At 41.1% G+C, this 16,607-nt stretch overlaps 1 protein-coding gene across 4 annotated transcripts in view; it reads right to left on the bottom strand.

Annotated features, from left to right (window-relative positions):
- LOC125451281 (multiple PDZ domain protein) overlaps window positions 1-16,607 on the bottom strand; it is a 227,215-nt gene that overhangs the window by 183,964 nt on the left and 26,644 nt on the right. For all 4 annotated transcript variants that reach the window (XM_059644577.1, XM_048528244.2, XM_059644578.1 and 1 more), the window contains 4 exons: window positions 10,627-10,797; window positions 9,095-9,178; window positions 5,544-5,729; window positions 1,066-1,275 (listed from right to left, as the gene is read on the bottom strand). In XM_059644577.1, coding sequence (XP_059500560.1) covers window positions 1,066-1,275; window positions 5,544-5,729; window positions 9,095-9,178; window positions 10,627-10,797 — 651 coding nt within the window. The remainder of the gene's footprint in view (window positions 1-1,065; window positions 1,276-5,543; window positions 5,730-9,094; window positions 9,179-10,626; window positions 10,798-16,607) is intronic.

Below are 16,607 nucleotides of genomic sequence, written 5' to 3' on the forward strand. Positions count from 1 at the left end.
TCAAATTCAAGGGCGAACTACACAGTAAATGGAAAAGTCCTAGGGAAAATTGATGAACAGAGAGATCTGGGTGTTCAGATCCATTGTTCCCTGAAGGTGACAACGCAGGTCAAAACAGGGTGGTCAAGAAGGTATATGACATGCTTTCCTTCATTGGGAGGGGTATTGAGTACAAGAGTTGGCAGGTCATGTTGCAGTTGTATAGGACTTTGGTTCAGCCACATTTGGAGTACTGTGTACAGTTCTGGTCGCCACATTACCAAAAGGATGTGGATGCTTTGGAGAGGGTGCAGAGGAGGTTCACCAGGATGTTGCCTGGTATGGAGGGTGCTAGCTATGAAGACAGGTTGAATAGATTAGGATTATTTTCATTAGAAAGACGGAGATTGAGGGGGGACCTGATTGAGGTCTACAAAATCATGAGGGGTATAGACAGGGTGGATAGCAAAAAGCTTTTTCCCAGAGTGGGGGACTCAATTACTAGGGGTCATGAGTTCAAAGTGAGAGGAGGAAAGTTTGAGGGAGATATGCGTGGAAAGTTCTTTACACAGAGGGTGGTGGGCGCCTCGAACGCGTTGCCAGCGGAGGTGGTAGACGCAGACACGTTAGCGTCTTTTAAGATATATTTGGACAGGTACATGGATGGGCAGGGAGCAAATGGACAAAGACCGTTAGAAAATAGATGATAGGTTAGCCAGAGGATCTTGATCGGCGCAGGCTTGGAGGGCTGAAGGGCCTGTTCCTGTGCTGTAGGTTTCTTTGTTTCTTGGTTTGTTTTGTTTCTTTTTGACCCAGGAATAGAGACAAAAAAAATCCTCTTTGCATGTTTCAGTCAAGTACAGTCAATAGCCCAGAAATAGTAAGACCAGTTGATTTGGTGCAGATTAGAAACAAGTGCTCATGTGCAGAAATGAGTATACATTTGCCCATGTTATATCCAAAAAAAAGATGAGACACAAACTAATTCCGGTCCCTGCCTGCCCAAATAGCTATGGTTATTGTCACTCACATCAAATGCCAGAATTTTGTGCCAGTCCTACCACAACATTAAAAAACACAACTTACTGGCAAAGGTTTGGCTACTCCAATTCTAACTTTGCCTCTTGATGCACCTTTCAATGCCTGAACTGCTTCTTCAAGAGTAGCATTCTCCAAGTTGACGTTGTTGACAAACATGAGTCGGTCTCCTGGAAGAAGTCGGCCATCTTGTTCTGTCACTCCACTGGGCACTAACGATCGAATTACGATAACTGTTCGCATTGGGTCAGCTGGATCCTGTAGTTTAAAAATGTAAAAGCATCACTAATTTAGAGCTAAAAAAGACAAAAAAAAAATTTAAACTACTATAAATGTAATTTAAAAGTCAAGCACACTAAGTTGTAAGCATCCCCTGGAAGCAAACAAAAAATTAAAAACAATTTAAGTCAATAAATTATAAATTAATCCAAATGAAGAAAGGCTGCTTGGTCCATTAAATTGATGAAAAATGGTAATCTTAATCATGACAAGCTTCTAGACAGTACAGATCCCACAGGATGAAACAAATACAAAGAGCAAAGGCCACAAAGTAGCTTGCAGGAGCAGTTAAAAAGGGTTATAAAAGCAAACTTACAAAGGGCAGAAAAGGCATTAGAGACGATTTTATCATTATATAAAAAGGGAAAGTAGCTGTTTAAGAACATTATTGGCCCACTGACAGCTGAGAATGCAGATATCATCAATGACCACAGGGAAATGACCGTGGGGTGGCATGGTGGCTCAGTGGTTAGCACTGCAGCCTCACAGCACCAGGGACTCGGGTTCGATTCCCACCTCAGGAGACTGTCTGTGTGGAGTTTGCACGTTCTCCCTGTGTCTGCGTGGGTTTCCTCTGGGTTCTCCGGTTTCCTCCCACAGTCCAAAGATGTGCAGGTTAGTTGGATTGGCCATGCTCAATTGCCCATAGTGTTCAGGGGTGTGTGGGTTATAGGGGGATGGGTCTGGGTGGGATGCTTCAAGCGGTGGTGTGGACGTGTTGGGCTGAAGGGCCTGTTTCCACACTGTAGGAAACCTAATCTAATCTGAAAAATAGCAGATATGCTCAATGATTATTTTGCTTCAGTATTCACAGCAAAACAGGAGGCTAGCTTGGCAGAAGTCCCAAAACAACAGAGAGGATCAGGGTATAAATAAAATTATTTTAAGTAATAATCAATAATGGGTAATTAATAGAACTGAAAAGTAATAAATCTTTTGGACCTAACGGTTTCCATCCATTTGGATCAAAAAGACGTAGGAGAGCAATTTTCCGAAGCCCTAACCGTAATTTTTCAGAGTTCCCTGGGTTCAGAAGCTGTTAATCTGGATTGGAAACTTGCTTGTGCTACTTTGCTCTTTGAGAAGAGTGGCAAAGGGAAACCTAGGAATTAGAGACCAATTAGCCCAACATCTATGGTGGGGAAATTAGTGGAGGCTAATATCAGGTATAGAAATGAAAATGTCAGCTAATCAGTGATAGTCAGCATGGATTCATGAAGGGTAGGTCATGACTGACAAACATTAGTTTATTGAAGTGGTGACAAAGGTGGTAGACAGAGTTAAGTTGATGAATATTGTTTATATGGGCATTCAGAAGAGACTTTCAGCTAACTTGGGAGTCCAGGAAATTGAGGGCAAATTACTGACATGGATAGGAAGTTGGTTGACTGGCAGGAAACAAAGTATTAGAATAATGGGTAAGTACTCAAATTAGTAGGATATGAAAAGTAGTGTCCCACACTGATCTGTGCCAGGGCCTTAATTATTCACAATATTCATTAATAGCTGGGATAAATGGCACAAAAAGTCAAATATCTAAATTTGCTGATGAAATTGGACTGCATTGTAGACAGTGTTGACAACAGCATAAAATGGCAGATATTGGGGAATGGACAAAGCTGTGGCAGATATTTTAAAATAAGCAATTGAGATTATCCATTTCAGACTGGAAAAGGATAGTTCAGGCTAATATTTTCTTCAGTAGGCGCAAAGTTAAATATAGCGGATAGCCAATGAAATCTGGGGTTCAGAGGCATAGCTCTTTAAAATGCCATGAATAAGTGCAGTAAATCATCAAGAAAGCTCATGGAATGTTGGCATTAATATCAAAACAGCTGGAGAATAGGGAATAAATAGAGTAAATATATATGCTGCAGTTACACAAAATCCTAGAGTTAGAACCTATTTGGAGTTCGGAAAACAAATCTGGGCATCATGCCTTAGAATGTTTTGGCCCTGGAGGGAGTTCAACACAGGTATACACAAAATGATAATTTAATGTCTGACATCCAGGTATGAGGAGAGATGGTACAAATTAGGCCTTAAGAAGGTTAACAGGTTATTTAACTGAGGTCTTCAGTATATTAACAGGGAAAGACAAGGCTGATAAAAAGTTAATAATTTCTACTCGTTGAAGATTCAAGAGGATACAGTTTAAGAATTAGGACTAAGGTGTTCAGGAGAGATATCAGAAAGAACTTTGACACAAAAAAAAAGAGTAGTGGATGGAATACTCTTCCTCAAAGTGGTGGTTGATGCTAATTGGAGACCAACAAGTTTTTAAGCAAGAGTATCAAGATTGAATTTGCACCTTATCAAAGGCATCACGGGAGGCTGCTGAGTAAGATGAGGGGCCATGGTGTTTGAGGTGATCTACTGGCTGGGATTGAGGATTGGCTGTCCGACAGAAGGCAGAGAGATGGGATAAAAGGTTCTTTTTTGGAATGGCAATCAGTGACAAGTGGTGTCCCGCAGCGTTCAGTGTTGGGGCCGCAGCTGTTCACTTTATATATTAATGATCTGGATGAAGGGACTGGGGGCATTCTGGCGAAGTTTGCCGATGATATGAAGATAGGTGGACAGGCAGGTAGTACTGAGGAGGTAGGGAGGCTGCAGAAAGATTTAGACAGTTTAGGAGAGTGGTCCAGGAAATGGCTGATGAAATTCAACGTGAGCAAATGCGACGTCTTGCACTTTGGAAAAAAGAATACATGCATGGACTATTTTCTAAATGATGAGAAAATTCGTAAAGCAGAAGTACAAAGGGATCTGGGAATGTTGGTCCAGGATTCTCTAAAAGTTAACTTGCAGGTAGAGTCTGTGATTAAGAAAGCGAATGTAATGTTGTCGTTTATCTCAAGAGGGTTGGAATGTAAAAGCAGTGGTGTGCTTCTGAGACATGCTAAAGCTCCAGTTAGGCCCCATTTAAAATACTGTGTTCAATTTTGGGCGCCACACCTAAGGAAGGGGATAGTGGCGCTGGAGCTTGTCCAGCAGAAATTCACACGGATGATCCCTGGAACGGTAGGTTTAATGCACAATGAACGGCTAAGGATCCTGGGATTGTATTCATCAGAGTTTAGAAGGTTGAGGGGAGTTCTAATAGAAACTTACAAGGCAATGCATGGCTTAGAAAGGGTGGACGCTCAGAAGTTGTTTCCGTTAGGAGGGGAGGCTAGGACCCATGGGCACAGCCTTAGAATTACAGGGGGTGAATTTAAAACTGAAATGAGGGGACATTTCTTCAGCCAGAGAGTGGGGGCCTGTAGAATTCATTGCCACGGAGCACAGTGGAGGCCGGAATGTTAAATGTCTTCAAGGCAGAGATCAATAAATTCTTGATCTCACAAGGAATCAAGGGCTACGGGGAGAGTGCAGGGAAGTGGAGTTGAAATGCCCATCAGCCATGATTAAATGGCAGAGTGGACTTGATGGGCCGAAAGGCCTTACTTCCACTCCTATGTCTTATGATCTTATGGCATATGAAGCTAGGCCATAGATCAGCCATGATCTACTGAATGGCCTACTTCCTATATTCCACTTTTAAAGCATTTAATTCACTGAGCTCTTCCGACAGCACCTTGCAAACCCATAACCTCAACCATCTTCGAGGACAAGAGCAACAGATGCTTGAAACCACCGCCACCTGCAAGATTCAAGTCACAGCACGGTAGCTCAGTGGTTAGCATTGCTGCCTCACATCACCAGCAACCCAGGCTCGATTCCATCCTCGGGTGACTGTCGGTGTGGAGTTTGCACATTCTCTCCATGACTTTGTGGGTTTCCTCCAAGTGTTCCACTTTCCTCGCACAGCCCAAAGATTGTGCAGGCAAAGTAAATTGGCCATGCTAAATTGCCCCTAGTGTCAGGGATATGTAGATTAGGTGGGTTACAGGGGAATGGGTCTGGGTGGGATGCCTTGAGGCTCAGTGTGGACTTGTTGGGCTGAAGGGCTTGTTTCCACACTGTAGGAATTTTATGAATATCATCTTGATTTGACAATGTTGCCATTCCTTCACTGTTGCTGGGGTCAAAGCTCTCAAATTCTCTTGGTAATAGCACCGGGAGTGTCATGACCCCTTGGACTGCAGCAGTAGAAACAGGCAGATAATGGCTACCCTGTCTAGGGAAATAGAGGATGGGCAATAAATTATGACTGAGCCAACAATGCCCACATCGCAAGAATAAAACAAACAAAATGACAACTCCATCACAGAACCTCGAAGAAACAGACCAAAATTAAATACCTGATAATCCAGAATGCTGAATCCAAGGCCTGAGCTCCCCTTCTCCAGTTCTATGTTTTGGATTTCTGACTCCCACATTGCCAGAGAACTCTGTGCCTCAACATCACTCTGCTTTCTTTCCATTTCACCCACAACAGCATCATCTATATCAGATGTCGCATTAATCTCATTTAGATTGATGTGACGCTGAAAAGAAATACATTAGTAATGTATTAATATACATTTGGTCTATTAAACTCTTGTTATGTTAAATTCCTAATTATCATAAACCCCTACATGGAGAGCATTTAATTTGATATTTAGCTGGCATGAAACAAAATTAGTCAACATTTAAGGTACAAATGGGTTATAACATTTTGGACTTGGATTTTGACAGTTTGGCCTTGCTCAACAGTCATGGCAAACTGAACAGTTCAATGCCTTTTACCCACCCCATCCCCTCTGTACCTGTGGAAATCAGAAATCTATCAATCTCTACCTTCAACACATTCAAAAGACTGAGCTTCCACAGGCCTCTGTTGTCGAGAATTTCAAAGGTTCACAACCCTGAGTAAAATAATTTCAAGGATAGTTTTCCATTGAAAAGCACTCTTCAAAAGAAAAGTAAGAAGAAGGGCTTTTGAAAGCTCATTAGTGGTTGTCTTCTTAGAGTCAAAATCATACAGAAAAGAAATAGATCCAATGGTCCAACATGTCCATACCACTCAGACATCCTAAACTAACCTAGTTCCATTTGCCAGCATTTGGTCCATATCTCTTAGCCTTTGCTATTCACGTACCTATCCAGATGCACTTGAAATGGTGTAATTGTACCAGCCTCCACCACTTCCTCGGGCAGCTTGTTCCATACACGCTCCACCTTTTATGTGACAGTTGTTCCTCAGATCCCTTTTAAAGCTTTTTCCCTGCTCACCTTAAACCTAAGCCCTTTAGTTTTGGGCTCCCCTGTCATGGGAAAAAGACCGGCCTATTCACCATATCCACCCTATCCATGTCCCTCATGATTTTTTAAATCTCTACAAAGGTTACCCCTCAATCTCCAATACTCCAGGGGAAATAGCCCCAGGCTATTCAGCATCTCACCATAGCTTAAGCCCTTCAATGCCAGCAACATCCTTGTAAATCTTTTCTGCACCCTTTCAAGTTTAACATCTCTCCTCTAGCAGGGAGACAGAAATTAACCAGCAGCAAAAGGCAAAGTCTGCACTGAAGCATCATTTCACATCTGCCATCTTCTGGCAAAACAATTATAGATGGCTAAGTAACTAAACAATCAATGACTGACTGATGATTCTTTATTTGAAGACTTTAAAAACAGATATAAAAACAGCAATCCAAAGAATGTAACTTGTTATATCCACAGTAGCAAGCAGAGTGGAACTTTTGTCCAAAAAACCTATTTTGAAAACTCTGGTAGAACCTGAAGTGCTTCTCATTGCAGTTCAGTGAATCTATCAACATAATGAACACAGCCAAGCTGATGAGTTGTTTGAAAACCATTCGCATAAAAACTAAGAAAATCTTCTGACCCTTTTACCCCTTAAAGAACATGTGGTGAAAATAGCAAAAACAAATTCAAAAAGACATCTGCTTCAGAAGAACAGTCCAACCAAGAAACTTACTTCCGTCGCAACTGATGGTGCGTCAGTTCCATGGTTAGTGGAAATGCGGCCTTTGTTTCACCTGCAAAGCTGATCCCGATTTTCCCTCATGTTAATTACCACAGTACAATCCACCAATGATTAGCAACCTAAGTTACGGAATGTTTTCACTGCCTGCGAAGTGATTCTTCATGCTTGTGAGATAGCTAAGTCAAGGTAAAATCCGGTAATGATTTTTAGATCAAGGCACAGCGACCTTTGGGAACGTGTAAACGGAGGAAAAGAAACACTATCACCTTTTAAAGGGTAATAAAATGGGAGGCTGGATGAACACAGCAGGCCAAGCAGCATCTCAGGAGCTCCTGAGATGCTGCTTGGCCTGCTGTGTTCATCCAGCCTCACATTTTATTATCTTGGAATTCTCCAGCATCTGCAGTTCCCATTATCTCTGACACCTTTTAAAGGGGGTGTTTTGATTCTGTAACATCTCTGATGCAGTGTTCTCCCAAATGACAATAATGGCTACAGGAAGGTCAGGACCAGGAGTTACAATGTCTGGGGCGGGCAGTATTCCAAGCGGATGGTGGAGGAGGGGGAGGCAGAGGTGGGAATGCTTTATTGGTTAAAGATGATATCAAGGCTGTGTAGAGAAATAATATTGGCACTAGGGATCAAAGTGTTGAATCAGTCTGTGTAGGAACAAAAACCAAGAAAAGAAACCCCTTGGTAGGAATAATTTACAGGCCCCTGAACAGTAAAGCCTAAATAGGGTGTGGTACGAACCAGGAAATAATGAGGGCTCGAGAAGGGGGGCTCAAGAAGGGCACAATGGCAATTATGGGTGATTTGAACATGTATATTCATTGACAAGGGTCTCATTAAAGTAAGATTCACAGAGTGTATGAGGGATTGTTTCTTAGAGCAAGATGTCATGGAGCCAACCGCAGAACTGGCTACTTTTGCCTTGATATTATGCAACAAGGAAGGATTGAGAAATGGTCTTGTCGCTCAGCATTTTCTTGGAAGGAGTGCCCACAATGTGCTAGAGTTTCAAAATCAACTTGAAAGAGTGAAGACAGTGTTGCATACGAGCATTTTAGCATTGGGCAAAGTTAAGTATACAGACCTTAGGATTGGCTCAAGAAAACTGGACAAAAATATTAAAGGGGCAAGACTGTTGAGAACAGTGGCAAGTGCTTAGGGAGATTCTATATATCTTTCAATTAAATGTATATTCCTGAGGCAAAGAAGAATTATAAAAAGGTGAAAAATCATCCGTGAGTTAACAAGGAAGTCAAAGATAATAAAAAGGAAAAAACTATGGCATATCACAATGAAAAGAAGTCGGTGGCACTCTGGAGAATTGGGAATACTTTAAACATCAGCAAAAATTCTACAAACAAAACCAAAAGAATTAAGATAAACTACAAAAGAAAACTAAGAAAGCATAAGCACTGCAACCAAAACTTCCATAAGTACTTAAAATGGAAGAAAATAGTGCAAGTGATTGTTGCCATTTTAAAGAGCCATAGTTATAATGGGAAACAGAAATGGCACAGGCACTGAACGAATATTTTGTCTTTTTCAGTGGAAAATAATAGCTTATTCTCTAGAACTGCAGTTACTGCAGAGGAACTTGGTGAAATTGCTATAAACAGGGAGAAGGTATTAAGTAAACTGATGGGGTTAAAGAGATTGCCGGGGCAAGTTGGCCTGAACCTTAGGGTATTAAAGGAGGTGGCAGCAGACACAGTAGATGCATTAGTTATACTTTTCCAAAATTCCCTGGATTTTGGAAAGACACCAGTAGATTGGAAACATGCCAACGCAGCACTCTTATGCAAAAAGAGGAGATCGTCAGAAATAAGAGTGGTCAGATGTGGCCTGAACCAGAGATACACTTAAGTGGATGTTGACAAACTAAAATTATACTCACGCAAAATTCCATACCTGTAAAAATCCATTGGCAACAACTGATTCTGTTTGATCCTCAATCCAAGGTCGAGGCGCCGATGAATGAAGAAATTCCAATGGCTACAAAACAATTGATCATAAATCAGCTGAGCTGGGCATCACAATTATTGTTCCTTATTAACATAATATGCAATCTACAAAAATTAAAAATTTTGCAATTTTAATCAGTCTTCCAAAATATGACTCACTGAATATTGGGACGAAATTATGTAAGGGGATTTGTATTTGAGGCATTCTGTAAGATATGCCTTGTAAGGGAGACAGGACAATATTACAGAAAAGGCTGGGAAATTTCAGGTCAGGCTATGGAGATCAAGTGTCTGCAAAGAGAGGCCTTTACTATGGTCATCAAAATAGAAATGATTACTGCTTCTTTTTCTCCCTCTCTTCCACTCCCTCCCTCCAGATGCTGCCTGACTTGCTGTGTTTCCTTAAAGCGTTTTCTGATCTTATTTCAGATTTCCAAAATCCACTGTATCAAGACATTTGAGTTTAGTTTCTAACTTTATAGTTATAGAATGGGACTCTCACATTTAGAGCAAGAACGAGAGAGAAATTAAAAACATTTTTCCAAATAAAAGTACATTTATGGTTCAAACGTCTCAACAAAGTAGTAAATATTTACTTTCACACAATGTATAATTTTAGACAGGCGGATTATTAAGTCAATTGAGTACCTGAAACTAAAGGTGGCCAAGTAAAACTTTTACGTGCACCCAATAGTGCTTTGTTTATTCACATTAAGACCACTTTAACTGCTGCTCCAATTTGAAGTATGGGTTAAAAACAAACTTCTCTTCCTTTAATGTCAGCAGCAAGCTGGGTCGTTATGGTGCAGGGAGTGCACCGTCCATAAATAACCTCTTAGCACTCAAGACAATGTAGACAATAAATAAATGAGGCAATTCCCTGAAGATTATATAAGCTTCATCTTTTCCAAAATGTGTAAACATAAATCTCTCAATCCGAATAGCTCAATGCCAAATATAGAACTAAAAATCAGTTTTTGAATAAGCACATACACTTAATCCAAATTTGTGAGCAACAGCGCTTTGTGCACAACAGCACTAGATGCAGGGAAACTGAGTTCAAAATCAGCAAAATAATGCTCGATTATCTCATATTTATATTCAGATTACTCATGCAATCAATGCAACCTTTACTCTTCCATTTCATACAATGTTTAGAGTTCGGTGACAAGTGATCTATTCTGAAGCCCGTACAACACACATGAGCGTAAGTAGGCAGTTGTTTTGTAGAAAAGCTGGTCAAGGTATGTTAACAACCACAATGCAAACAGATTAATTATTAGATGCAAAAACAAAGTTGCTGGAAAAGCTCAGTCGGTCTGGAAGCATCTGTGAAGGAAAAAAATTGTTAAGGTCTCAGGTCCAGTGGCCCTTCCTTAGAACTGGAGACTTGCTGAGCTTTTCCAGCAACTTTGTCTTTGTACCTGATTTACAGCATCTACAGTTCTTTAAATCCGTTAGATGCTACCACTAAAATACCTTGTCTATTGACTGAATGGGTTCTTCTATGGGAGCCATATGATCTACATCAGTTTCCTTCTTGGACTTCGGGATCGGGCGGCAGCAGATCATAGTGACACTGACAGGCAAGTCTTTTAGTATACTGACAACATCTTTGTGACTCTGACCAAGGACAGGAATTCCATTCACCTAAAAAAAAACAGGAGAACCAAGTTAATTCCAAAATATACTTGAACTAAAAGCAATAAATGTCAATTGGGATACTGATACTTCTACTTTCATCTTGAATTTATTCAAGAAGTTTCAAATTAAAGAGATTATTATTTAAAACTCTAACACAAACTAATAGCATTAGGAGGGACAAACACTAAACTGAAAAGCATATTGATCATGTGGTTATAAATAGCTGTTCCTTTTAAATTAGAGGGCAGGCTGCTCTACGAAATAAAGACTGTGCTATTTAATTTTTCTGTACCTTTGACTGCAGATTAAAGTGAGAAAAAAAAAGTTTTAAAACTGCCACAAGGATCTGGTCTGGGTCGTCTTCCATTTTTGACTTTTGTAAATGATTTGGATGAAGGAGATGAAGGGTGGATTAGTAAATTCGCGGATGACACAAAGGTGGGTCAAGTTGTAGATAGTGCAGAAAGCTGTTCTAGGTTACAAAGGGACATTGATAGGATGCAGAGCTGGGCTGCGAAGTAGCAGATGGAGTTTAACCCTGAAAAGCGTGAGGTGATTTATTTTGGAAGGACAAACTTGAAAGCAGAATACAGGGTTAATGGAAAGATTCTCAGCTGTGTGGAGGAGCAGAGGGATCTTGGGATTCATGTCCACAGTTCCCTAAAAGCAGCCACCCGGACAGATAAGAGTTGTGAAGGAGATATATGGCGTATTAACTTTCATTAATAGAGGGACTGAGTTCAAGAGCTGTGAAGTTATGCTCCAGCTATACAAAAGCCTGGTTCGGTCACATCTGGAGTATTGTGTCCAGTTCTGGTCGCCTCATTACATGAAAGATGTGGAAGCGTTTGAAAAAGGTGCAGAGAAGATTTACCAGGATGTTTGCCTGGAATGGAGGGAAAGTCTTACGAGGAAAGGTTGATAAAACTAGAGCTTTTCTCCTTAGAACGAAAAAGGATGAGAGGTGACATGATGGAAGCGTACAAAATGGTCAACGGTATAGTTAGAATGGACAACCAGAGGCTTTTTTCCTAGGATGGAGGTGGCTATTACGATGGGCGAATAGTTTTAAAGTGAGTGGAGGTAGATCTCGGGGAGATGTCAGAGGTAGGTTCTTTACTTTTTTTACTCAGAGAGTCATATGGGCGTGGAACGTATTGCTAGAGAGGATAGTGGAGTCGGCATCATTAGGGGCATTTAAGCTGCTATTAGGCAGGTATATGGATGATAGTATAAGATACAAGTGGACATTAGACAAACCTGAGGTTTATGCTAAAAGTGTGGCACAACATAATGGGCCTGTACTGTACTGTTCTATTCTATTCGATTCCAAATTCCAATACAATCTGCAACTACATGGTCCAGCTTATCTCATAGCTCACATTCTTCCATTACCATCAAGCCAGGAGATGAACCCTGGTTCAATGGAGAGTGCTGGGGGGTGGGTGCGGTATGTCAAGAACAACACTAGGTATACCAAAAATATAACGTTAACCTGGTGAAGCTATTAAACAGGTCTACTTGCATGCCAAACAGCATAAACAGCAAGTGGCAGGCGGTGTCAACTGATGTCACAACCAATGGATTAGATCCAAGCTAACAATCTTGACACATCCACTCATGAATGGTAGTAGACATTTAAACACTGGAGAAAGCAGCTCCAAAAATATACCATCCTCAAATAATAGAAGTGCCCAGCACATTAGCGCAAAGAAGGTATTTGCAATAATCTTCAGCCAGCATTGCAGGGTGGATAATTCATCTCAGCTTTCTCCTGGGGACCTAACAGCACAGATGCCAGTCTCAAGCCAATTATGATTCAATATAACATGACAAAGCAGCTATAGGCAATTCATACTGCAAAGACTTTGGGTGCTGAAAACACTCCAGCAGTAGTACTGAAGATGTGAGCTCCAGAACTTGTCATTCCCCTAGCCAAACATGTTCCATTACAGACATCAAGTCAGGAGCAACCCACATGTCATGCACGCAATCCCAGAGCAACCCACATGTCGTGCACATGGCTAAAAAGGGCAATTCGTCAGGCACGGTCGGTCATTGAGCCACTGCATGTTGGCCTCTTAGTGGCTGTGCAGGCAAAGAGACTGCCACGCATCTTGTTCTAAAACGTGGCTTTGCAAAGATGGTGTGGAGAAGGATGTAAATGGTTTTTGCTGAGGTTCATCCCAACAGATCCGTGATACAGATTTGTGTTGTACAGCAGTTCCCTGGGGGAAACCGAAACAAATACCAACTGCGTGTGGAGGATCATCAATTCACCAAAGGATGCTTTTCGGTCTGCTGGAATCTGCTCATCTTCCATAGTCAAGTGTTTACCTCATCCCAGTGTTGCAAACTTTACACAATGCAAGGTCCAGGACTACGTGCTGAGTGAGTCACTAAACCTTGGAGCAGCTGCCACCAAAGGTGCAGTAGGGAAAGGCCATAGTGTGAGGTCTTTCCAGCAAATATAATGAGAGTCTTAAGTTTGAGATAGTCTCATAACATTTATGCAAATACAAACTGCTTGTTTCATAATCAGAAAATGACCTGTCTTTGCAACTAAATTGAATTTAATGAGTCAAAATTCCACATTACTTTCTGCAAAGTCTGTGCCAACCTGTTTCATACTTATTTCTAGATTATGAATAAAGTATATTTCTGAAATAAAAAAGGAGTATTGAGAGAGCTGATTGCTAAGTTCAAGTAATTTTTTTAAAATCGCTTATATTTTATTACGTCTTTTGTGGTTCATAATTTCTAAAGGGCTTAATTTTGTAGTTAAAAAGTAAGCTATAAAAGGGTCCCAGAAAAATTGCTTTTATTTGATAGTCAGCATCTTTCCAAAGGTTTACATTGTGTTACTCCTTTAGTGTGGAGCTGGAGGAACACAGTAGGCCAGGCAGTGTCAGTGGAGCAGGAAAGTTGATGTTTTGGGTCAGGACCCTTCCTCAGAAAAAGAAAGTGGTCCTGACCCAAAACATCAACTTTCCTACTGCTCTGATGCTGCCTGGCCTGCTCTGTTCCTCCAGCTTCACACTTATCTCTGACACCAGCATCAGTTCTTACTATCTGAGTTACATTAAAAGGGGTAAGTCTTGACAGGAGAGCCCTAAACCATGTTTCTCCTGCTCTATGCAGGAAGCCAAATACATTTCCAGTGCTGGACATGTTTGCAGGAAGTGTCTCTGCCTGCAATTCATGTAAGCACATCTTTCAAAGCTGGAGCAGCTGCTGGGGACAGTGTGGAGCATCCACAAAGCTGAGAGGATTACGGACAGCACATACAGAAATGGTCACCATGTAGGATAAGACTTCACAGACAAAAAAAGTGAATAGGTGTCCATCAGGATGAGTAAGAGGACGAGGTAGATGGCTCAGGAATCACCTCTGGCCATTCCCCTGTGCTGCTTTGGATACCACTGTAGGTGACTAGCCCTTAAGATAAAAACTACAACAGCCAAATCTGTGGCACCACAGCTGGCTCTGCTCCACAGGGAATGAACAAAAAAAAGTGCTGAAATCCAGTATGTTCAAGGGATTCAATTTTAAAGGCAACAAACAGGTGTTTATGTGGCTGTAAATGAGACTCCAGTATGGTATGTTGCTTCCATGGTGCTCAGGTCAAGGAGGTCTCAGAGCAGCTCCAGGACATCCTGGAAGAGAAGGGTGAACAGCCAGAAATGTGGTACACAGTGATATCAATAACAGTGATTTTTAAGAAAAGAATGAGGTCCTAAGAGTACAGCAGAGTTAGGAAGCAAGCTAAAATGTAGGATCTCAAGAAAGGTAGTGATGTCAGAATTACTACCAGTGCCATGTGCTGGTAAGAGTAGGAAAAATAGCAGCAGATATCAAACAAAGAATCAGAATCCCTACAGCATGGAAGTAGGTCAATCAACCAATCAAGTGCACAGTGAACCTCCAATGAGCATCCCAACCAGACCCACCCCCTACCCTATCAGGCTGCTGTTCCTATGGCTAATCCACGTAACTGGTACACCCTTGGATACTATGGGAAACATAGCACAGCCAAGAGAAAACCATATGTGAAAAAACCCATTCAGACATGGGGATAATGTCTGTCCATGCAGTCGCAGAGGCTGGAATCGTGTCCTAGGCAGCAATGCTTTACACTGAGCTACTGTGCCACCCTCAGTGAGATGATCACCAGGGCTGAAGAGATAGTGTTAGAGGAGGGTTTCAGACTCTTGGGGTATTGGGAACAGTACAAACTGAGCAGGTTACACCTGGGCAGGATCAGGACCTTGCTATGGTGGCTGGGAAGATTTTAAACCAAATAACAAGGAAAAGGGGAATCCATGCAAGAAGTCAGAGAAAGAGAAAGCAAGGACAATTACAGAAGACAAAGGGAAACAAAATTGATGGGCAGAGGAATCAAAGAAGAGATTTAAACATGGTCACAGTAAACAAAAACCAGTAGGAATGGGACAATATCTTTTATTTAAAAAAGGGCTTAGACTTTGCACCTGATTGCAGGGGACATTTTAGTAGATGAATTAATCATATGTACACATGTAATTGGGTATGAAATGGTTGAGATTAACAAGATATGGCTGCAGAGTGATCAGGGATGGGAACTGATCATCCAAAAGGTATTCAATGTTTGAGGAGGACAGAAAAAAAAAGGGAAAGGTGCAGAGTTGCATTAAAGAGGATAGAAACACAATATTGAGGAATGATATTAGCTCAGACATCATAGACTCTGTCAACAAAATCGAGAAATCAAAAGGCAAATCTTAGTGGGGGTGCGAGATAGATCACCACTTGTATTAACATTGGAAATGACTTCAAACAGGAAACTAGAGACGCACTGGTAAAGGAAAATCTGTAATTATGGGTGACAACAAATCTGCGTATAGACTGGATGCATCAAATCAGTTACATAACACAGGGGAGAAATTCCTAGACAGTGGGGTGGGTTTCTGGACCAGCACACCAGTGAACTAACTGCAGCACATGCCATCTTAGACTAGGTATTATACCATTTTATTCTCTCTCATGGCAACTGAGTTGGGAGAGACCCCTTAGGGATAAGTGGTTGTAATATAATAAAATTCTTCAACAAGCTGGAGATGGAGGTAGTTGACAGTGAGACTAGGTCATGAATCTTATGGGGAACTTACAATATTAAGAGGCATGAGCTTGTTGTGATAGGCCAGCAAGCATCACTGAAAGGAATGGCATTGAACGTTTGCCACTGCCTATCCAAACAGTGAAATCGATGAACTACAAAAATTATTTATTTCTATCTGGCTGAAGAATGCAAAAGCGAATAATGGCCAAACCATGGGTTATGAGTGAGTTGGATGTAGTATTAGAAGGAAAAAAACAACAAATTGGTAACAAAAGAACACTAGATCTGGATGATTTCTGAGAAGTCAGCAAAAGGAAGACCAAAGGGATAGATTAAGGAGGGGGAATATCAAATACGAGAATAAGTTTGCAGGGAACATAAGAACTGACTGCATAAGTTTCTATAGGTACGTAAATGAGAAAAAAAGACTGGTGAAAACTAATGCTTGTGCCTTACCATGAGAAATGAGAGAATTTATAATGGGGAGCAAAGAAACAGCTGACAAAGTAAATTCATACAACACTGCCTTCACAAAGGAGGACATGAATAATATAGCAGAAATGATAAGAAACACAGGATGTAGTGAGAGCAAGGAACTGAAGCAACCCTATTAGTAAAGAAATGGTGTTTGGAGACATTGATCGAATTGAAGACTGATAAATCACCTGGACCTGATAAACGACATCACAGAGAACTCAAGAAAGTGGCCCTACAAATA

The sequence above is a fragment of the Stegostoma tigrinum genome, chromosome 3 (assembly GCF_030684315.1).
Source record: "Stegostoma tigrinum isolate sSteTig4 chromosome 3, sSteTig4.hap1, whole genome shotgun sequence".
Taxonomy (NCBI): domain Eukaryota; kingdom Metazoa; phylum Chordata; class Chondrichthyes; order Orectolobiformes; family Stegostomatidae; genus Stegostoma; species Stegostoma tigrinum.